At 38.2% G+C, this 24,678-nt stretch overlaps 1 protein-coding gene across 1 annotated transcript in view; it reads left to right on the top strand.

Moving 5' to 3' along the window:
• Positions 1-24,678, top strand: part of dntt (deoxynucleotidyltransferase, terminal) — a 104,145-nt gene that overhangs the window by 10,096 nt on the left and 69,371 nt on the right. Inside the window, exons 3-4 of the mRNA XM_088013206.1 lie at positions 4,329-4,430; positions 19,582-19,752. Of these exons, the coding sequence (XP_087869332.1) occupies positions 4,329-4,430; positions 19,582-19,752 (273 nt within the window). The remainder of the gene's footprint in view (positions 1-4,328; positions 4,431-19,581; positions 19,753-24,678) is intronic.

The following is a 24,678-nucleotide window of genomic DNA, read 5'->3' as shown; positions in this document are numbered from 1 at the left end:
CAGTTAACATCATGTTGTTTGATAATTATGTATGCTGACTCACTTTTAAGACAGTTTTGACATTTAGCAAGCAGATTAATATATGAATCATTCAAAAGATGCTGAAGTTTGATGCCTAGCTCCAGATGTCTCTGCTCAGTACTCATCTCTTCTCTGATAGTAAAAAATAAAAAACAAACATCCTCCAGATTGTGTGGGAGTGTCAAATGAACCCATCAGCTGTATGTCAGGGCTCATAGCAGCCCACTAACAGACACACATGGATGTATATATATCCATATTTTCATGGCTGCTCAGTGTTTTCTCTCCTGAATGGCAGCAGCAGAGCCTGGGAGCCGATCAGGCCCTCATACATAACACTCAAGCGTTGCCAGTTTGACAGCCATGATGTTTTCTCTGTGTAGCCTGCTTGGACAGTAATGAGAAAATAATACAGCGCAGATTCTTTATATTCTTTGGCGGTGAGTTGGGGGTGTCAGGAGAGTTGTTCCCATTCGTCCTTAAAATGGACACCAGCAGAAAGTATTCACAGTGTTTCATTTCTCTACATTTTGATATGTTACAGCATTATTCCGAATTGAGATAAATCAGTGTCTTCTGCACTTAAATCCTTAAAAGGTATAATTTACTCAGATAAATATGGAAAACCAAGAAATCACATTAATATAAGCATTTACAGACGTTGTTTATCTACTTTGTTGATCCACCTTTAAATCTGAATCACCTACCTTTAGCTAGTTTAAGCCATTCTTCTTTGCACCAATATGATGTTTGAATGACCTAAATAACAGATTAAAAACAATACATGTCTTTATTGTTGACCTTATATGTGTATTTGTTCATCAATTTAGCTACAAAAACAAGTTTTTAATTTAAAATGTTGGTTATTTTGTTGGTATGTGGTTTGATTAAAATGCAATTAATTCCAATTCATTGATTAGACGCTTCAATTTACTCAGTTAAAACATTTAATCGAGTACCACGGTTAATTTCTATCGAGCTGTATGACTAGAATTTATTCAGATTAACTGGATTTATTTAATCTGAATCTAGCCTGAATTGGAATCTATGTAAATTGGAGTTGAATTAAACTGGTTTGTCATGTAAACTGTCCTGACATCAATTTGTTGTGGAGATATTGCATTTAAAGAGGCAGTCTTATGTAAAATTGACTTTTTGAGTTTCACATGGTGTTATAATGTTTTTCCCTCATCCAAAAAAGAAAAACAAACGAAAAACACAGAGTGCTGCTTTAATCCTTTCATGCATGTTAGAGAAATCTTTTAATCTCCATGGCAACCATTCACCTGTGCAAAACACCTGGTTGGACTTAGCTCCGCCTTCAAGACGCAGCTCCTCCTCTGAGCTTCAGTTTCCAAACTCCGCCTCCCCCACTGAGATCCTTCAGACTAGCCAGCACCAATTAGTAAACAACTGTTGGAGCTGAGCTCATTATAAGAGCTGCTTATCAGTGAAATGCTGCTAAAAATGTTATTAAAGGGTTAATAGAGGAGCCGTGTTGTGATGACTTCCTGAAGTTGGAGTTTCAGAAAGAGCAGGCGTTTTAAAGAGACTAAAGCTCAACTTCAAGGCATTAAATTACAAAGTCAAATTTCTTTTAAGTCATATTTTATATATACAACAACTGAAGGTGACATAGTTACTTGGTTGAGCTATAAAATGGGAATATGTGCCTGGAAAATACATATTACTGTCCCTTTAAAGTCAAGGACATTTCTGGTATTAAATCTGCTGAATTGGGATATTTTCTTTTCTTCTTTGGCTGATTAAGTGGAAACTGTGTCAAGATCCACAAATTCCTCATTTGAAAAGAATGAAAATGGAAAAACGACCCAGAGAGGAATTGAGTGTGTGAGGATGTGTGTGCTGAGGAATAGGTGCAGGGCCAAAACAGGAAGTGGAATCTCATGGACCTTTGCCCTGATTGGTGGCCTTCGTTAACCCGCTCATTTGGCCGTGTGACGGGCTGCAGCGCGGCAGGAGCTACAAGCCTGGATCGTCTCGACGGTTCCAATGCGAACACGAGACTGTGTGAGATGTAGCAAAGCTTATGTTGGCCTTTCATCTCAGCATATGGTGAGTGTGGAGCAGCGAAGCCCCGGTGTGCAGACTGTACACATTAGATTAGTTACATCTAAGTCACAGGGTAGAGGTGAAGAGGACGCTGGAGGGAAGCCCAGTGGGGGATGTGCTACCTCTGCGCTCTGGCTTCCTCCCTCTTGTACAATATGGCTGCATAATAACTGAGCCCAGATGGGGAACCAACCTCAGCATGCTGAGGCACCGAGGCTTTTCTCCATGGAGCCACAATGCCATATTACATTAAACCAACTGCAGTTAAGGTGGAATAGCAAAGGAGAATCCCCTCCTGTTGGGTTTTAAGGAAACACAGACGGGAAATAATGAGGGCAGTTTTAGTTTTGGCTGCCAGGGAAAAAATTTGGCGTGATATAAATTCAGAGATGTTATTTTTCAGGAGGGAAAAGAGGAAGAGTCCTAGGGGAGAATAAACGCTGATCATGTTTGAATCCAGCCCAGTGTGTGATGTGATAAATCATTTTGTCATCTATTAAACACAACACTTTCCTCTCTGAATTGATTCCTGGATGAGGGTTGTCTTTCCAACAGAACAAAAGGATTTACTTTTAATGTTTTTCAGCCTCTTTATCTTCCAGAATCACACTGTAGTTAGTTCAGTGTGAATAAAAGCATCCCCACAGAATCATATTGCCTCCACCGTGCTTCACAGGTAGGAAAGTGAATTTAGTATGCAGGTCAAAACATTTATTTTGGTCTCAAACCTCCTGCATAAAACCCTGATTGTCCTGTCAATGCTGTCGTGTTTGGTGATATTTGCGATGTATGGAAAAGACATTTTGTCTCAGTAGAAACAAATGTTTGTAGACATTGAATTTATAACACTAATTTTTATTTATCCTGTGCAGTTATGCACATGATTTTACTTTAAATTAACAAGCAAAAATTTCCCCTTCAGAAATTTGACTGCAAATGTGGCCTTTTGGTGATAAAGTCCAAACAATCAGCATTAGAGCGAGTTGAACAGATTGCAGCCAGTCAAAATACTCTGATCTGATCATGTGACAAAGTGCTAGCTGGTTAGCACAGCTAACGGCTAAAGGGCTTCTTTACGGTTCTTTTAAATGGCAGAGATGCAGTACTGAGATAAAATGGTGAATTTGGTTGCTGCATTAGGATTGTTATGTTTTAAATTGTTAAATTGAAGAAAAAGTTTCTAAAGTAAAATGCACAGCTGTCATTGACATGACAGGAGGTTTTTGCTAGTGAATTTAAAGTAAAAAAAAGTCATGCATAGCTGCACAGGATAAAAAATTGGTGTCTATTAAGACTTTGTTTCTCCCATAAAGCAGGAGCACAAAGTGGACAAGACAGATTAATAAATGAACAAACTAAAATGTTGTTGTTTTCTGGAGAACCACAGAAAACAACAGGATTTTAAAAAGTCTAAGCAAATAAAAAGAGAAATAATCAACAAACAATCGAATACGAATTTCTGCAGCTCCTCCAGAGTCACCTCGGGCCTCCTGGCTCCTTACTTCCCCAGCCTGGTAGGTTTGGAAATGTGCTCTGAAGGTTGTGATATTATTTTATAACTCCATCCACACATTATATTGCTAATTGGATGACTTTTGAAAGCAGTTTGATTTTATTTCAGGGTGAAAGCGGTCGTATATTTTGAATGCTGAACTTTCTTTCACATTTGTCCTTTCACATTTTGCCCTGCTTTGCGTTTGTCTACCACATATAATTACAATAAAAAGAAGCCATGAATATCTCTCCACCCACATCTACGGATGATTGTCACAGCACGCCATGTTACATTTTATGATGTGTAATTGTCTCCACGAATATTAAAAATTACTTTGGTAATCCGTTTGCAGCTTATTTCACAAACGTGGAGCGTTTTATTCGTGGAATGAAAAGGCAATTTACAGGAAGAAAATTGGATGATGACAAGCAGATTTGTAATGCCACGGGTTAGGTAGTGTAATGGATTTGGATGCCACCAGACTGTGAGATGAGTGTCATTAGCCTGTTGCCCCGGAGACACATAGTCATAAAAATAACTTCTCCAAGGCAAATGGCTGCATTTAGATGTAATTGAATTTGAACTCTTGGCTGTGGGCTCATCAGAAAGTGACCTTACACACTTTTACACATTCAGACCATCGGTGGTTTGGACTCAGAGGAAAATATGACCATGGGTTTGAGCGTGAATGAGTTTGTGACTCTGGTTATTTATGTTTTTACATTTTCTTTGTAAACAGGACATCCTGCCAGAGGCTCCTAAGGCCGCTTCCGTGAACAAGGTTTCACAATACGCCTGCCAGAGACGGACAACCATAGAAAACAACAACAGGATTTTCACAGTAAGAAACACTTAGTGGCTGCCCTGCTTTGCGATGTAAAACGCTCCTCTAATCTGTTCTGCTCTAATTGGATAGCTGGCTTGCCTCACTCACCAGCAGACTGACACAAAAAAACATTAACCTCCGAATGAGCAGCATCTGCAGCCGCGACGTGCCGGAGGCAGAGCAGCTGACATGCCGGTGATCCCTGCCACAGGGGGGCAGACATGGACACGCCCTGCAGCCCTGCCGCCGTATCAATCTCCTGTCTTGTCAATGGGAGCGATGGGTCTGTCTCTCTGCCATCTGTGGGTTTAGGATCACAGGAAGGGGAAAATCAGCAGTAGAAGAAGGGGTGACTCAGGTTTATTAAGTTAAAGCTGCAGGGTGTGACTTTCTTGTGGTATGAGATGGATATCTGTGAAAAAACTCAAACCCCTTTGCCTTCTCCCAGTGCTAACTGGAAACAACCAGTCAGAGCCAGGAGGAGGGTCTTAGCGCTGTCAATCAAACTCTGTGTGGTGCTGCTCATCCCCTCTTATAGCTCTCTGCTGCAGAGTAAAACAGTAAAAGTACTTCACTACTGTTCATATATTTGAAAAATCAACTTTTCAGAAATACAAAATCTTACCAAGTATTTTTTGTCTAGTTCCTTAATATACTTGACATTAGACAAAACTAACTTTTAAGTAAATAATTCCTGAATATCCTCCTGACTACCAGTAGTTCATTTTTGTCCTCTGTAGAAGACATTTCTAAACTTGAATATCTCCCACCCCCTGCATTCTACTGAATTAATTCCTTTTGGCATCTGGAGAGGACATTTAGGGCTTTTCAATGATACCACATGTGAAGGGGTGGGACTTTTGTACGTACCTTTTTCTAATTCATAAAAATGGCATTCAACAGTAATAACACATTTTATGGGAAGAGACAAAGTAAGTGCATAAAACCTTTTATTACCTTACAAAGACTGTGGGATCTAAAAAAAAAAGGTGATTTTTGCTGGTAGTCAGGAATATTGATGAAGAAGTACTTGTTCCACTGGTAGATTATTTTATTTATGTCACAGTCGTTACCTAGCAACACTGGCTAAGCCATGATCTGTTGCCTAGCAACCCAGTTCTAGTTCCACCGGCAGAATATTTCACTTACATTTTTTCCATGTTATAAATTAATTTATATTCCAATAGAACTAGTACTTTTTCATCAATATTAAGGATTTACTTACTCTCAAAAAGCCTATGTTACTGAAAAATTACTTATTGTTTTGTTGTATTTCAAGTTTACTAACTAGACCAAGAATATTTGATAAGATTTTTTTAGTGTTTGTAGTGCTTTAACATTTATCTTTCTGAGAACTTTTTATTTTTACTCCCTACATTTTAAAATAAATATCTGTACTTTCTACTCCTTATATTTTCACATAGCACTGAAAAAGATAATGATAGAAAAAATCCACCGCTCACACAAAAGCTGTGTTATAGTGTCAGTCATTCACCATTCAGCTGGATGAAACCACAGCAAAGCAGAAGGAAAACACACTGCGGCAGGAGAAAACAGAATCAATGGAGACTTTAACCTGAATAATGTTGCAAACAACAGAGGAAAACATTCAGAGAAGCAAAACATTCCCCATCTGTTGCCTTATTTTAAAAATCCTTCCATTTGTTGGCTCAAAGAGCTATTAGGGACGAATTCTCTGTCTTGTGCAGTTGAAATGATAAGTATTTTGTAAAATTTCTATACGAATACAGTGCAAAAGAGAAAAAAATAATACATTTTGCATAACTAGAACTTTTTATTTATTTTAGACTTATTGAAAGTCATTTTTTATTCTTGAAGGTGAAAATTACATTTTACTTTTTGTACCCCCAAACTTGTACTTTTTCACTTTTACTTGAGTAAAACCTGTACTTGTACCTTCACTAGAATATTTTTCAAGTATCTGTACTTCTACTTAAGTGGAAAATGTGAGTACTGTTGACACCTCTGGCTCTCAGCCAGTCATGAGTGCTAAGGCTAGTTAGCATGATAGATAAACAGTTTTCCTGCAACAGTAAGTTGTTTCTCCACCATTAGCACATTTAGCAGCGCATTCATGACTTTGATTGACAGCGCTAAGCCCCTCCTCCTGACTCTGATAGGTTGTTTTCAGGTGCAAGTCTTCAGACGGCAATAGCAGCTCAGGGAAGAGGTGGAGGAGGTCGATCTTTTCCCAGATTATCTGTCTCATATTAAACATTCACAACATAATGACAGTTTTAATAGATATCTTAAAAAAAGCATATTTTTTTAAATCAAAGTTGCATACCGTAGCTTTAAGAGTTGGTGAGCGGGAAAGGAAAAGGGAAAGGATGTTGCATTTATGATGATAATTAACAGCAGCTGCAGGTGGTGAACGAAACATTAGTAGAGGAAAAAGGAAACAAGCTGGTGTCAGCATGTGGTCAATGTATTTCCCTGGTGAGGAATAATTGACTTGTATGCTGATCATTTAATCACGTTCCTTTCCACTTAGATTAAATACTAAATTAAAATGTATTTCAAACAAATAATTCAAAAACTCGACACCTGTCTGGCATAACATTATGACTAGTTTGGTTGTATACTGGTTCTTTGTTTGGTGTTAAAACATTCCTGACTCTCTGAGGGAAGGACTATTTTCATAACTTTGGCCAAAAATGATAAAGAATCAACAATTAAAAAAATAGAGATATAATTAAAAATGCAGGTGTTAGTGGTTTTTCAGCGTTTTCATGGAATAATTGCTTTGAATTAACACAACAGAATGACACGAAAAACACCAGTAATAAATATTTTATCTTTTTTTCTGGTCATTAGGTTAGAAACTATATAGTTTTTCCACAAAAAAATGGATCCATCCTCTTTTTGCAAAATAAAAAAGTAATAATAATATAAATATCTTGATTATAAAACTTTAAAACAGAAGGGAAATCATGTTTAAAAATAAAACTGCATCACATTTCCTATTATAGATATTTATCTAAAATTCTAAGTTTTTAAAAATATGCAACATTTGCAGCTCTAGATGTGCCTTATTTTGCTGGACGAGAGTAAAAGTGTTGCAGATTTCTGGGTTAGTCCTACAGACACTCTCAGCAGTAAAATCTGGGGGTTTCTCACGTTAAGTCAGAAACCCTGAAACTGGTCGTTGTGCTCCTCAAACTCTTCCTGAACTCTTTTTGCCATGTGGTAGAACAGACTTCAGGAAATATCGTCTCCATCAAAGGCTTGTATGGTCTGCCCCAATGCTTAAATCATTTATAAAGCACTATAAAAACAGCTATTAACTGCACCAAAATGCTGTACTGTATTCATGAAGACCTTGGTTATTCTTGTGCTATAACACTTTTTTTCTTCCACTCAACTTTCCATTGATATTCCCACTTTGAAAAGCCAGACTTGTTGTGCTTACCCTTAATGAATGTCTGCTGGATTACTCGTGAGTTTATCTGTAAGCCATCATCATTAAAATTCCAAGAAATAAAGGCCTGAAATATTTTTATATATTATGCAGATTTATCTTGTGAATCTACATAATATATGAGTTTTTGAAACAAATGACAAACTTCATCTCAACATTCTAATTTTCGGAGCTGCACTTGTCCTTGCAGTGAACTCCTCCTCCTCCGTGTAGGAATCCAGCTTTTTGCTTTGTTGTTCTTATTTTGCATTTTGTTGCATCTTTCAAGCAATCTCGCCGATTTATTTTTGCCTCTGATTATGAAGATGGGAATCTTCTGTGTGTAATAAGGTGAACCAACTGCCAACTCCAAGTTTGCGCTTGTGTGGGAGCACGGAGACCCCTTGATGAGTTTTTGTAAGACCTATTAAGCACTGCTTATGAGGGCCTGTGAGGCATCTGCTTCATAATGAGTCTTTACTTCCCAGAGAGGCTAAATGTTCATATTCTTGGCACACGTGCCACGCTGCTTGCCCACGTGTTTTTGCATGTGTGTATTAAAACTCTTTCAGACTCTCACACGTGTTTGTCCACATGGACGGGCAGGTGCAGATGTGCACACCATCAACACGTTCTCACCTGAGGGAGGCTGCTGTTCAAGTTCTGATCCACGGTTTCTTTCCACGGCATTAACTCCATAATTAGCAATCCCCCTCCGTTTTCCTATCCCCATGATTAACTCATTATCTCCGCATAAAGCCACACGGAAGGAGAGTTTCTGATTAGAAAGGTTGTTCTAGCTGTGGACCTGAGAAAACTACAGGTAAAACACTTCACCAGGGCAGAAAAAAGCAATTACTTTGACTAGCCAAGTCAGACAGGAGTAGGAAAAAGAAAGTGTTGCATTGCTCTTTGACTGTAAACCAAATCCCTGCTTAGAAATTATTGCTAGCCAACCACCCAGGAGAACTGTGATAGGATCGTGTGATAATGCTAATGAGGAGAAACCAATTGATCCATATTGATGATCCTGAATCTGCTTCACTGCCTGCTTGGTTACACAATATCTCTACTAAATGTGCCTTCCCTGCTATACTTGCATTTAGTTTTCTGCATATTTGTTGAAATACTCACTACACCTAGTTGCTTAACTGCATCCCTTACACCAATGGGGTCAAACACCTTTTCATTTTGGGCAATATCAAAAATCTGAGTGTCCTTATATGGCCAGTTGTACCAGGATGTGCTGATAAAACACATTAAACTGCTAAAAATATGAACAAATATCTCTTCAATACCATTCAGTAGCTGTTTTTTTAATGTTGAACATCTTTTGACACCGATCAGTCCATCAAGGATCTTCTGATTGTTTTTGCAGTTTTTCGCAATCAAAATCACAGAGGCAGCAGTCACTTAAGTGGCTTACAATATTTCACATTTCACACACCTAAGTTGGATTTAATTAGGACTTTATGAGAGATAAATAAAATTTGCGCACAATCGTGGCAAGGAAGGAAAATGAGACATAGTTTTCAAAATCTGTTGCAAATCAAAATCTGAAAAGTGGCTCAAATTTATATTTAGCTTATTTTCCTCTGACATGCTAAATATGTTCCTCTATACATTTCAGCTTCACAAGTTGCATTTTCTTTCAAATATTGAAGAAAAATCCACCAATCGGCACATTTTCCATGACGAATTTTGAGTTATGTACCGAAGAAAAATCTGCAAATGTGGTGTAGGTCCACTATACAGACCATTTATTAAAAGCAAGAAAATGCTTTAACATATAAAATATATGAAACGTAGCATAGCCTCTCAAATTGTACTGAGTTAAATGGACATATTAAATTTTAGATAATGAATAAATGATTAAGTTATTAAGAACCTAGGGTTTTTCACAATTTTGAAATGATTTTTTTTCCTGTCTTGTTGCTCTGTTTTTAATTTGCTGATATTTTTCCTTGACATCATTCAACACTATTTCCCAGCAGTTGTGAGTCACGGTTATGAATGGCATCTCCACAAATAAGCAGCGAGTCAGTGGGAGAACTGTGAATGTGGATGTTATCACTAAATGCAATCTCGTGGCGAAAAGCGAGACTGTGTGGACTGAATTTGTGTTCTGTGTCTCAAGGTTCGCTCTTTTCATAAACTAAACGCCGACTTTTGTGAAACTGACCCGAAAGGAGAGAAGGAAGTTACAATCGGTTGTCTCCCTGGGCAGCCGAGTCAATTTCCTCTCTGACTGATTTCCTTTTACCTTTACACTTTTCAAACTTTACTTTCCCCTCCTATTTCTGCACTTATTTGTCTCTAATTGAGACTGTTAGTCCCTCTCCCAATCATGTGTTGAATCAACTCGACTTTTTTCCATGTTCTGCTCTGGTTGTGGCAACGTCTCTTAGCCTAGTAGCTGATTTATTGTAAAAGCCACTTCTGGTCCTAAAATGAAAAAAGCCCTTAATTATAAATCACTCAACTCAACCCCCCCCCACCCCCCCAAAAAAACAAAACAAAACAAAACAAAAAAAAAACAATTGGGTAGGTGGAAAAAAGTCCAAGCTGTTGAAGCACAGAAGGAAAATTCATGAATAAAATCGATTTTAACTCTTTTCATGGATGAAACTAAAATGTGTTAAGATGGAAAAACACATTTTCTTGATACAAGGAAAAGATTTTAATGTCTTTGTATATAGATGAATTCATAAAAATGATATAGGAACCATTAGAGAGAGAAAAACTCAGCAACAATTTATGGCTTGAGGGGTTGAGAGGCGCATCCGGCGGAGTGGGGTTTTCTGGTGTAAGAGCAGGAAGTAGGTGGTGCAGAGAGGTGTCAGGAACACCAGGAGAGAGAGGATGAGCATCATCCCAGCAACACCCTCTTCCAGCCGAGGCGTCAATCACACACTGGCAGCGAGCGGCCCGCCATTCCACAACCATGCACTATTGTTTTATTCATCCCTGCTTCCTCTGCCTCCCCTCCCGCCTCTCCTTTACACCCATATTACTTCTCTTTTCCCTTTTGTTGTTTCCAGTAGCATCTTCCTTCAAAATTCTTCCTCTCATTGTTCTGCTTCTCTCCACACTGTGTCTACACACACACACACGCACGCACGCACGCACGCACGCACGCACGCACGCACGCACACACACGCACACACACACACGAGTCAATCACCAACCTATGTTTTTCCTGCTCACCCTCGAGTCGACTGCTGTCATCACTTCACCACATGCTGGACGTAAGGAAACACAGAAACTGATGTTTGTTTCCTGGCTGATTGATGTGTAGTATGGGCAAAACTTTTCTCAAATGGCAAAACACACGCGCATGCACAAACACACACACACACACACACACACACACACACACACACACACACACACACACACACACACACACACACACGAGTCAATCACCAACCTATGTTTTTCCTGCTCACCCTCGAGTCGACTGCTGTCATCACTTCACCACATGCTGGACGTAAGGAAACACAGAAACTGATGTTTGTTTCCTGGCTGATTGATGTGTAGTATGGGCAAAACTTTTCTCAAATGGCAAAACACACGCGCATGCACACGCACACACACACACACACACACACACACACACACACACGCACACACACACACACACACACACACACACACATACATATATATATATATATATATATCAACCTGGTTCTGTATGAAAAAACATTTGTCCCAAAATCTTGTACTTGTGTTTTCAACTGATTAACTGGTAATTGGCAAAAGCAACTGTCAAGTGTTTTCTTTTCTTTTATGTTGCCGTGGAAGAATTTTATCGCATTATTTATTTTGCAAAATTGTTTTATTTTCAACATTGAAGAGTTTTCCACCAAGAACTGCCTGTTAACGGTTGAATCTTAATTGAACTTAAGTCTCGTATTTGACTAGACCTCTCCAAATCCTACCTTTTTTTATTTTTATTTTTTTTGTTTCATTCAGTGATGGATTTTCTAAATGCTTAGGATTTAAAGGGGATGTATTATGTACAATTCATATTTTGTTTATTTTTGTGTTTCCATTTGTGTTTCTACTGCTTCTAAAAACAACTGAACAAGCATTAAAAAACACTCAACTGTTTTTTGGCAAGAAGTTAATATTTTTTGGTGTCTGGAAAACATTACGTCAAAGTTTGCAGGCACTGCCCGTTACCTAGCAACCCATTGGAGTTCCAGCATGTTTGGTCAGCTGGCCTTACCACTGATGGTACAATGGCTGCTGGAAAAGACAAGTGTTTTGTCATACAACCAATAAGAACCATCAAGATTCTTATTGGTTGTGCAGGAGGCACTACTTCTGCTTCTCAAAGGTGTATGGTTGTATGATTGCGTGAGTAGAAGATGATTTGGGTGTGCCAGGCGGATTTAAATTGGATTCAAAGTGATAAGAGACCCTTAAAAAGCTCAACCTGAAAGAAACTCAAAGCTGGCAGAACTGAGCAGATTAAAATCTAACTATCTTAGACTGATTTTATGCAAAAAATGTGACAAACATATTTTATAGTGCATAGAAGCATAGTGGGTCACATTTGAAGACTCATCACTTGTGGTTTTATCTGCGCTTTTAGTAAAACACAGCATGACACTTCATAGTTATCTCCAACAATGAAACATGTATATAACCTTTGCCAATCTGGGTCAACTTGGGTCCCTCATTCTGTGTAGAGTTTTACAAAACACACCAAGGCCTGCAGAGCTTTTATAGATTTTTGCTTGGTGTGAAATGCAGGAGGCAGTTTGAGCTCTGTCCTAGATTAATCAATATTGCAGCTGTCACTTTATGGCTCCAGCTAATTAGGCACACATCATCACAAGACATGATCCACAGGAGCAGGTGACGTGTAAAAGGGCCAAGGAGGCTTAAAAGGGCTCCTCCTGGTGGCCGTTGATCAGATTTTATAAGACTCATTTAGGTTAGGAACTTGTTTAAGATTTACTAGTGAGCTGGAAGAAGGATGTAAAATGAGCTGGCATAATTATTTTTGCTGTTAAACATCAACAACAATAGAAGTACATAAGGTCCAGAATCAAATCCATCTGTTCTCTGTTATTCCCCCCTCATGCATTGAAGCAGAGAGAAAAAAACAAAAACGTTCTTGAAGGCATGTCCATTATAAGTTGGTGGTGGGGGGTAAATGGCTGCACTATATCAATGTCCCCACACGCTGAGCCTCCCTGCCTACCTTATCTCCTCATTAATCAGATAAACGCATATGCAGGGTGTAGCCTGGAGCACGAACACCGCAGAACTGCTGCAGCAGCATGACAGCTGACAAAATGGCAAAGATCGAATGCCTGTATGCAGTTCCATTTTTCTACAGGTTAAGCAATTACATGGGAATGTTGGGTTGTTTTCTCTGCTCCATTAATTTAAAAAAGCTTAAGGGTCACCAAGGCTTAATTACTCCAATTAATTTTTCCTCAGTAATATAAAAGAAAGTTTTATATCAAGAGCTCCTTGGAAAATTTTCTTGACAAGAGTTAAAACAGCTATTGGCTCATGCAGCTCGTTAAAAGCATGACTGTGTTATTTGTTTTCTACTAAAACCTTTTGTGTGAAACACTGGAGATCACAAACAAAACAATGTAAACTATAGTCCCTGTTAACTAATGCCGGGGTAATATAGACAGGCTGAAGGCTTGTCTGACGGATTAGTGTTGGTTTTTCCACCAAATCTCACAGATTTTGAGAAAAGATCTTAAGCTTTTCTGGTTTAAGAGCTTAAGATCAGTTATTTTATAAATGTAATCAATTTAAGGTCTTAATCTGAACTTTGAGCAAAAACAGTTTTATGGGAAAATTAAAAATGCACGGGACCAAAAACTGAGCCTTGTGGAACACCGTAGTTTAATTCCTGTAAAAAGTCCTCTATTGGTTATGAGAGTGGGACATTTTGGGGCAGATTGAAGAATTTTATAGATTAGATTAGGGTTGGGACATCGTAATTTCTACTTCAGCCAACAGCTTGAATACCTAAATGTGCGTAAATGTTTGTAAGTGTAATTTTATGTTTCCTTTCTCTGTACAATACTGTGCAGATTGTTACATATTCAAAAACAACTAAATAAGTAAAAAATATTACTAAAAAGTAATATTTTTAGTAATATGTAAGAAAAAGGGCCAAAGGCTTCACTGAAGCTGTTCTGAAGTTTTTGTCCCGTTCATGTTGCAAAAATGTTTAAGATCAGTAGAGATTAATCTGTTGATCATATATTTTGAGAGTTTTATTTAAAAATCTCAAGTGATAATTATCCAGAAACACGATGGCATGGAATGTTTTATTTTTCATGGTGAAAAAAATGCCAAACTTCCCAACCTTTATTTTTTCCCTGAAAGTGTCTCAGCAGGTTGATGTGTTTATGTCTAACATGCATATTTCTTCACACTCTGTCAAAAAAGTTTAAAAAATGAACAGAATCTGCCACCCGACAGCAGCAATTAAAAACGTTTGACAGGTAAACCACTGGTTTATTACTTTGTTTACTTGGGCTGCATTATGATTATGGCTCCTAATGAAGATATAGGCTGCAGTACTTATGGAAAATCTTTGCTAATCCGCTCAGTCCATGTGTGCATGTGGCATCTGGAGTAGAGAAAACGTTTGTGCAACAGATGCAAAGTGTTGTCGGCTCGGCTGGAAACATCTCCTATGTGACATCAGGTTATGCTGTTAAGTTGGAAAACATTACACTGAAAATATTTAATTTATAAAAAAAAAGCGAGAAATTAGCATACTAGATCATCTTTTGCGTTTGAAAATGACCCAATTACTGTGTTGTACTTGCTGTTTGGGATGCAAGGTGCTCACAGCACAGCCCTCCACAGCACCAGTCAGCCGTAAAACCTATTGAGTAACAAGCTTGAATTTCCTATTTGTTGCACGCTGAGAGGAGAGCCCAGATGTTTGTGTGTGTGCGTGATGTAAAGGGTCGTTTTCTCCCCATGTGCAGCAGTAAACGGGTCAGCGCCTCTCAGGGGTGAGCCGGGCTGAAGGCCGCAGGTCTGCGCTGGACCACGGGCGCCGCAGTGACCTCACATTTCAGCTTGGCTGGAGGAGAGGAAAAGCAGACGTAAATATGCTAAAGGCCGAGTTCGTGGCCTGAATTTCACTCTCTTCAACTTTAGTCCTCATGTAGCAGCAGCCACTATTTTTCATTCAGGCGAAGTGCGCCGGTGGAATGGTTCAGCTGGCTGTTATTTTATAGATTTGTTTCTTTATCCAGTCTTATTAACATTCCCTAATCATATATTTTGTAAGCTGGCTTTCCTTTTGCTAACCTCAGTGTCCAGAATGGAGGAAACTAAATACCCAAACATATAAGACCTGATACTCACTCCTACAACAAATACATTGTTAACACAATACATGTAATATTTCAATGAAAGTGAATGGAATGATTTTGTGCAGTTTTCAACTGCAGTTCAAGAATTATTCAAATTTGTCTAATTATTAGTACTGATATTACAGTACAACAAGTAGAACCACATTCTGAGATCAAACCAGCTTTTATTTAATTTATTAAACTATAGAAAGTGTTTTCAAAGAAACTGATTTTATAACTGAGAACAAATCTGCAATATGAAAACTGCCCGCCTTTCTTTTGTGTAAAATCCTTTTAAAGTTGTGGCTCTACGATGAATTACATAAAAAACAATAAAATAAGACTGTTTTATTTGCTTGTTTTTGTAGTTTTCAACTGAAATGCATTACACAAGGTAAAAAAAGTGATTTTAGATGAATCAACATAAGTATGTGGTGAAACATAGCAACATGTTCTTACAAATTAAATTAATTAAAGACTGTTTAATAAAGCTGTTTTTATCAAATCAAAATGTTAAACAGGTTTCCTAAACATAATGTTGCAAAGTTACAATTATTTTAATTTGATACCAGACACATACACACAACTGGAAGTACAGTTTTATGAATAAACTGAATCACAATTTTAAATAATGATTGAATGAACTTAATTTTCTTTCACTGTGATGTGGTCTAGTCAAATAAAGCATCAGCAGCCAGCTCCAGGTTCTTCTGGAGGATTTTATTGTTTAATAATTTTGTTTTCTGACGTCTATCCTGAGCAAAATAAATTTTAATGTTTTTATTTTAAACCAATCTAACAACACATCTACACTTCATTAGACCATACCATGGCAGAACAGGTCAAACCAAACAACAAAATCTAAACAAAGTAACAGAAATGAGATTATTAATCTAATTTACAAACAGGTCTGCATAATAAATGATCTGCAAAATAAAACATGTAATACAGAGCAACTCAAAAGGTTAAAGAAAACGATACAAAACAAAAAGAAACCCCTCCATTTGGTAGAACCCGGTGACGCAATCAGTGACGTCATCACATATGAATTTAAACAGGAAGTGCTGGACCGGTCCCTCCCAGACACCAGCTCAGGTTTTAGCATCTGAATGTTCAAACAGTGGTGAGTAAAAAGAAAAAATTATATAATTTACCACAAAAAGAAATATTCACATTTATCTAATGCTAGTGTTGGGCAAATGAAGCCTCGTGAAGCAATGAAGCTTCCAACCCTTTGCTTTGCAAAAGGTTCATTACTCAAAGCTTCATTCATCACTAACTAGTGACATCTGCTGGTGAAACTCTAACAGTCTTGTCACTCAGTTGGATCATACTTCCAAAAACTACTAAATGCAATATTGTCACAAAGTTTTCATAAAACTCATGTTTGGTAACGGGAGAATCAATGAAACCATATTTGTCATATGTTTTAATTATTAAAATTTAAGCTTTCCTTCGAAGTGACACTAAAAGTTGGTCCCCACCGTCTGTGAAAGCGAAGCGTTTATAGCTGGTGAGGCACAGACTTAATTATAATCGGATTTACAAATCTAGACCCCCTGCATGTTGTTGTTTACATGCGTACAATGCTGAAGGGCAAAATGACTATTCTTTAACATGTAATGCTTAGCTGCGCCGCAGAATAATTCCGTTATCTCAAACTTAGACATGTAGATATTATTAACTTTGTGCTGTGCTTAACAGCAAAGGGAGAAACCTTAAAGTGCGACTCAAAACCTCGTCTTTCTCGCTCTCTGTATCAGCGCAGCTACTGTATGGCTAGTTCGCTGTTACCATCTCTTACTCTGCAGTTGTGGAGTCACAATATCTGGGATCATGAGCGCCCCCAGCGATGAGGCACGAGAACTGCCTGCCTCACCTCGAGTCTGTTCTCTGCCGTTTCTGACCGCTCCTCAGCACACGGAACACGTTACACACAGTTAGTGACAATAAAAACACAGTACATTAAATACATAAGCTAAATTATGGAAAATCAGTTCATACATTAAATGTTTTTAACCATTTTATTGCTCGCGTGCAGACAGGAGGAGCATGCTCTCATAGAATGGCAACCGGTGCAGTTAGCGAGAGGTTGCGCAATCCTAGGTGAGGCTCAGCTCACTGCTGCCTCACCGGCTTCGCTTCAAAGCATTTGAATGGGAAAATGCGAAAAATCTGCAATTTTGAAGAATGAAATAATCAGATTTGGTTAAATTAAATGAAAAATAAGTACTTTATAAAATGATTTTATAAAGATAGCTGATATTATTTTTCCATGATCGCACGTCACTGCTTATGATTTATGCAGCGCTATTATATTACTGACGATCAGACAGACATCTTCTCCCGCTCAGAGGAAACCACTGCGCATGTCTGGAGCTCCGCGTGGGGACGTTTTGTTCTGAGCCACTAACAATAAACCCTAAAAATAAATTGTTGGAGGGAACGGAACAACCACACACTAACCTGATTTTCAAAAATGAGCAATTTGAGAGGAGACACACGTTTCTGTTAAAATGATGCATTAGAATCACTGCAGTGTGCAGATGGAGCAAATTATAACCTTCTGTTCAAACCCTTTATTGCTTTTTCTTCTTCTTCTTGGACATGAAGGCAGCAGGATATTAATATCTTGACTTTATGTCCATCTCCAACGCTTTTTTTGTTGTTCTATATTTAGCAGGTGTCTTTTCCTGGAAATTGCTGACTATTAGGAATAATTAATAACTCCAAGAATTTTCTCATAGCTCCTTTTTTCATGTTTTTTTTCAGTTTGTGCTTATGTTTTAAAATTGAATTAACCATCTAGAGGTGCATGACATGTTGGTCTTTACCTCGTCTGCACTCTTTGGTCTAGTGTTTTATCTTTTTCTTTAGAATACTCCAAAGATTTTCTGTAGGCTTTGGTTGGGCCATTTGGCTGACTAATTAAGAAAAGTGAGGCACATAGCCATTAATGTCCTTCCACTGGCTTCCTGTAGCTCAGAGAATAGACTTTAAAATACTTTTAGCTTATAAATCACTAAACGGCTTAGCAATAAAATGCATTAAAGATCTGCTGTTGTTGTACCAACATTTCAGACCAATTGGGTCTTCTGGTTCTGGTCTGCTTTGCACCACAACCAGAACCAAACATGAAGATGCAGCATTCAGTTTCTACGCACCACAAATCTGGAATATACTTTCAGAAAACTATAGAAACTGAGTACCTTTAAATCTGTTTCTTTAAACAGCCCGAGTTCTTAAAACAACCACCCAGCTGTTTTTTTTGGTAACAAGTTTCTGTTTTTTAGTGTCTGTAAAAAGAGCCGTTTCAAAAACCTCCAGAATGTAGCATCACAAATCAACCATTACTTAGCAACCCCAGAGAAGAACTTTCCGTCGCCCGGAAAGTTCTGCCCGTTAGTAATAATTCAATAAGTCCAACCTGTTCTTTCATTAAATCATTTTGCTTCACCTTAGAGACGTTTCTCATTGTCCAGCTGCATGTGCTGGACAATGGCTGCTGGAAAAGACAATGTTTTGTTGTTGACTTGCCATTCAGAAACTACTCTTGTTGGCTGTGCAGGAGGCTCCACTTTTGCTTTTCAAAGATGCACGGTTGTGTAATTGTTCATCATTTTCATGTGCGAGTGTAAACTTTGAGGCGGGGGGGCGTGGCCAGTTCTTCTTATTTGGATTTAAAGTGACAAACTCCCTGAAACAGCTCAAAACAGGCAGAACTGACCAGACTAAAATCATTATCTATGAATAATTTTGTGTAAAAAAAGGTAATGAACATATTTGTTATTGACCACAGATCTATCCTGACCTGTTCACGAAAGCATAATAGGTCACCTTTAAAACTCGTTGTTATCCTGTAAAATGTGAATGCATTACCATCACATTGCTAATGTTAACATTTCATGTTAACATTAGATTCTACCTTTGGAAAAAAAGAAGGTAATATCACCAAAGAGCCTCTTACAAACGTGGAAAAAGACTGGAAACCGTCTCCTGTATCTGTGTGTGTATGTAGGTGCGCGTGTGTGTGTGTGTGTGTGTGTGTGTGTATGCGGGTGTGTGTGTGGTCATCCAAGAGAAAAGCGACATGCAGAAGGTCCTAGACGGGGACACTGATGGAGAAAAGACAGACTGAAGACAGAGAAGTGAAATGGAGCGTGCAGTTATCTCTGTCTGGTTTTCCTTTATGGTTGAGTGAAGAGAATCCTCACCTGGCATATTTTTTGCGCGACGTCATTTTCTCTCCTTCTCTTATCGGCCCCTCTCCTTTTAAAGCTTCACAATGGTTAATATGTCGTATCTTACGGAGGGAGGAAAAAGCTGCTCCTCTCTCCTACATTTTCCTGCAGCCTGCCTTAACCTGTCCTTGCCTTCATCCCTTTAGGATGCGTTTGAAGTTCTGGCGGAAAACTACGAATTCAATGAGATTGAGGGGCGGTGCTTGGCCTTCAGGAGGGCGGCCTCCGTCCTGAAGAGTCTTCCCTGGGCCGTGCGGAGTGTCGGGGCCACGCAGGACCTGCCATGCCTGGGTGAACACACTAAGGCTGTGATGAAGGTAAGACCCAAGAGGCTTGCTTCTCCATGTTATCTGGGCTTTGATACAGACACTTTCTCATCTAACAGCACAGCAGGAAATAATTGGCCAGTGGAAGGAATATGTAAATGTTTTTTTTTGAGAATTTAAAAAACAAGTGTGACATGCATTTGTATTTGAAGCTGCAGTATATAATTTTTATTAAAAATACATGTTTTTTTACATGTTCTGGTTCTGCTCTGCATCCCTGGACCCAGAACCAAACATGGAAAAGCAGCATTCAGCTTCAATGCATCAGAAATCTGGAACAAACTTCCAGAAAACTGCTAAACAGCCGAAACACTGAGTTCCTTTAAATCAAAGCTGTTTGGAGTTGTTTTTAAAACATAATCCATGAAACATTAATCAACCTTCTGATGTGCAACGATGGTAAAACGTCTCAGTTGTTGTCTGTGTGTTTTATGACTTTGTGTTTTTATGTTTTTCTGATTTAAAGCTCTTTGAAATAACTTATTACTGAATCTATGCAATAAAATTTGGTTTGATTATGATGTTTGTTGAAACTGTTATCATTGTGTGACAGTATGGTATGCTGGAGATGATCTGTGAAAAGCTCCTCTGCTTTCTCCCAGTGCTCCCATTGCTAACTAGAAACAACCAATCACAGCCAGGAGGCGGGTCTTAGTGCTGTCCATCACAGTCTTGTCTGGCATTGCTCATCCATAGCCTGTTGTTTGCATAACCACTGGAGAAGTTGGATAAACGGTTCTCCTGTTTCTCCTCAATTAGCACATTTGGCAGTGCGTACATGAGATTAATTGGCAGCGCTGAGACCCGCCTTCTGGCTCTGATTGGTTATTTTTGGTTGGGAGCGGAGCATTTCTTCAGACAGCAACAGCATCTCACGAAGGAGCTGGAGGAGATCAATCTTTTTCACAGATTATCTGTCTCATAACAAACCGTCAAGACATTGTGCAAATATGTAAAAAAACAACATTTTCTTTAGTTTCATGCTGCAGTTTAACTCGTCAGTACTTTGGCGCCACACCTACTTCAAATCAAATGACATCTGTGTCAAACGTTTGTGCAGCAGAAATTTTCATAGATATCATTTTTAAGATACTAATCAATGTTTATGTAGCTCAGTTGATTGGCACCATGTTTTGTTTGATTTTGCAGCTGTAGAGTGGCTGGCTGACCTTTGACCTCTGGAAACATTTATTAGTAAAATGATAGGAGCACAAAGAAAACATTTTGTTGCACAAACATCTGACACCAATTTCATTGAATTTGAAGAAGGTCGGGGCAGGTAGCTTCACTCAGGTTCACTGTTTTTGGTGGGATAGTTCTGTTTTAACGCCCTAAAAAGGCACAAGGTGTAATAAATACATGCACACAAAAACTACTAACCACTTGATGTCGGTAGAAATAAATGCTTTTTTTTTATATAAAAAGAACCAACACAGGGAAGCTTTAAGCTTCCTCTGTCTTTGTGATGTTATTTATTCACATATTCTCTATCAAACCTCTCAGATCTTCAGAAAACAGAGGCTAATTACATGCACATAGTTTTCTTAGTTTGTACTGAATTAGATTTTTTTAACCCTTTCCCTTTTCAGCCAGGGTTTGTGATGAAATGAGTAAGATTATTCTGTCAGTGAAGTGTAGAAAGGATCCTTTTTATGAGCTCCGGTCCATAAATGTTATTTGAGAATAACATTAATTGAAAATATCAGCCGCTCAGAGTAAGATATTCTCCTCTGTTTAGTTTCTTTGCTAATTTGGTGTCAGGAATCAAATCCGAAGGAAAAGAGCAGAGAGTGGTCAGTGGTTTTGCTAATGCGTGTAATTCAATCAGTGGTGATGAAGGACCCACAGGAACAGTTGTTTTTGTGGTAAAATGTGACCTTGAGTGTGTTTTTAATAATTCATTAGAAGAAGAAAACCATGATTTTAGTTTTAAACCTCATCTGACTCCTGCATCACTATTCGATCAATTATTACATTAATATAGATGTTTAATAGTGTAATATTAAACTAAAATCATTCCTTTACTGACACACTGATTGAAATTATTTTTTTTAACCTACTTATGGTTTTCTCTGATAAATTAAAGGGAATTTTTTTTTTGGTTTTTCTTAATTTTCCTTTCAGTTGTAAGTATTTTTAACAAATTTGATCTGTTTGGTCACATATGAATGTTTCAGATCGTAAGAAAAATTTAATATCAAACAAAAATAATGAGATTAAATTTAAACTGGAGGTTTAAGATGATGACATAAAACAAATCCTAAATCTGTGTGAAAGAACCAAACGTCTTAAAAACAGCTCTGCATGATCACAGATCACAGAAATGCTTCTCTGTGTTGAAAATTTATTGAGGATTCAGAGTTGATTGCACAAGGTCAAGTCACTGTACTCACAATGTCCCAGAGAAGGAGCAACAGTCATTCAGTGACGTAAAACAAAACCACAGAGCGGCTATGAAAAACGTGGGGAGGGGAGCCGTGGGTTAGACACCATGAAGGCCGAACCGCGCTCCGTCTCTGCCTCGTGTTGACCTTGATCGCTGCTGCCGCTCGGACTGCTTTGTTAAAGTCATCCAGACTGTTGACGTGCAAGGCAGCCTGCGCTGAAGCGAGTCAGTCTGTGTCAAAGCGCCGTCTCTCACAGTGCAGCCGGCTTCTGGTTTTGGCCTTCTGAACCGAACTGACACCTCATTTCAAGTATTCGGAGCTTTCTTTAATCCTAACACCATCTTTGTTTGCAGCACAAAGTAAACCACACAGGCAACAGAAGGAGAACTTAGTTTATGGAGGGGCCTAGCCAGCCTGCAGGCCTGAATCATAAAGAAAAACTGGTAAAAGGCAAAAGAAGAAACAAAACCTAAAAGATTTAGAGCTTTTCTGTGCAGAAATGTGGTTCTGGGGACCAATTAAAAGTGCTGTTTTGTCTCGTTTGACCATAAAATGTAGCAATTTGACATTTTGAAATTAAATCTGCTTAATCGAAACATGTGAATTTTGAAGAAATTGTTGATTAAAAAGGATGAGGTGGTTTTTTTGGTCGTATCGAAATCGGTTAATTTCACAAAACTGCAATGGAAACACTTTTTTTGGATCACACCAGTCACATGCTCAACAACCAGATGTTACTATTGGTGCAAACCAAGAAGAGAACAGGATGAACAGGTTGATGGTGCGGCATGTTTTTAATGATTTACTACGTGAACAGACTTATTCTCATATGATTTTAATTGCATATCTAATGGAAACATCACAGAATATTGACAACATTTTGAGCATATTTGTGATGGAAACATGCCACTGCTGTGGTTATCAGCCTTGGTACTCAGGGAACGTTGTTCTGTGTTTTTGTTTAACATAATGATTGAGTTACTTCCTCAGAATGCCATTAAGTTTTCCAGAAACCTGATAATCACCAGTCAGGAGTGTGCTGCAGAGAAACTCCTAACCATTCTGCTCATCAATTTCAAACATTGTTTTATCTTTTCTGAATTTCTAGTTTCAGAAATGTTTCATTTCTTTGTAATTGAGCAATTTTAAAACAAATCGGATCTCCAAAAATTCAATTCAGTTTATTTGTGTAGAGCTCGTTCACAACAAATGTCATGTCAAAGTGTATAAGGGAAATACATTGACTTCATTATAAATTCAGCGTATAGAATTACACAGTAGAGGACATGTATAAACCGCTTTCTGTGTGAAAGAAGGCAGAAATAAAATGAAGAATAATTGACTGAGTGAAAGTGCAGCTGTCCTCTTGGTTGCCACACAGTCTGTTGAGTTTCTTGCTCTGTAAAATGAATACCAACACAGTAATTACAGTCATTTGGGCCCAAATTGCTGCACGGGTTGGACAGTTGAGGATGGAAAAGGCTACACATAAACCACACACAGAAAGATGAAAACATGCAGAGATGACAAGCACACAAAGCCAATCGATGGTGTTCATCCTTGGAGGAAGAGGAGAAGTCATTTCAGGGCTGATCCATACAGATCCAAACACATAAATCACAAAATCTTTACTATTTGTACTCCATATGTTTATTTGGTTAATGAAAGCGGAACACATTCAGAGCTGGTTAGATTTGTTGCCAAACAAAGTAAAGTGTAAAAATATAAAAACATGATATAGACGACGTTTAAAGCCACAAATAAAAACGTATGAGAGATAAATTTACATAAAAACAGTTAAACCGGTGCAGGTGGGGTCTGGACTGCAGGGACGGCTCGTAATGAGTGTTGAACAAAAATATTTATGGCCCCATTTGGACGTTTCATAAACAAGGTGCAATTATTGGGGCCCCCACTGTTAATATTTCTTGCCAACAGGACAGAACTCAGTTTCATGCTGTAAAATTTCACAAATATTCCTCTTTGCACAAAATATCTTAGATCATCAAGAGTTTTGGGTTATTTTCTGAACTTTGCTCGTCACCGTTTCCTTCCTGCCATCCCAAACAAATTTGCTAAATAGAGATTAGATCTGATATTTGGGAATTTAGTCAAGAAGCTCTTTTCTTCTTGACTAAATTCAAGGTGTACAGACAGATGTACACCTTCTGAGTGAACATCTGTCTTTCCCATGTTGAAGAAAGACAACATGGAAACAGTCATTACTTGCTAATTAATTTTTTAAAGGAGCAAAGTAAAATTGTAAGAATGCTTCAAGGATTTTAAAAAAAATTAACATTTACATATTTTTAAGACAGCATTGACTGAGTTGCAAGTTTGACATTTACATCAAAATAGTAAAACTAGTCAACCGTCAACATAACAGGGATGTCCAGCTTAGAAACCAGCACTGTTGGCTACAAAACTCTGAAATACCTTTTAACTCTAACAGGGAGACTTTAAGCCCAGAGAACCCAGAGGGTTGCTAAGCAAGGTGCAAAATAAGAAAAGGCAGTTCAGCCTTGTTCAG

This window comes from Poecilia mexicana, unplaced genomic scaffold, assembly GCF_051168715.1.
Source record: "Poecilia mexicana isolate PSO_F unplaced genomic scaffold, ASM5116871v1 scaffold_15, whole genome shotgun sequence".
NCBI lineage: Eukaryota > Metazoa > Chordata > Actinopteri > Cyprinodontiformes > Poeciliidae > Poecilia > Poecilia mexicana.
This window is presented reverse-complemented; position numbering and strand designations above follow the sequence as displayed.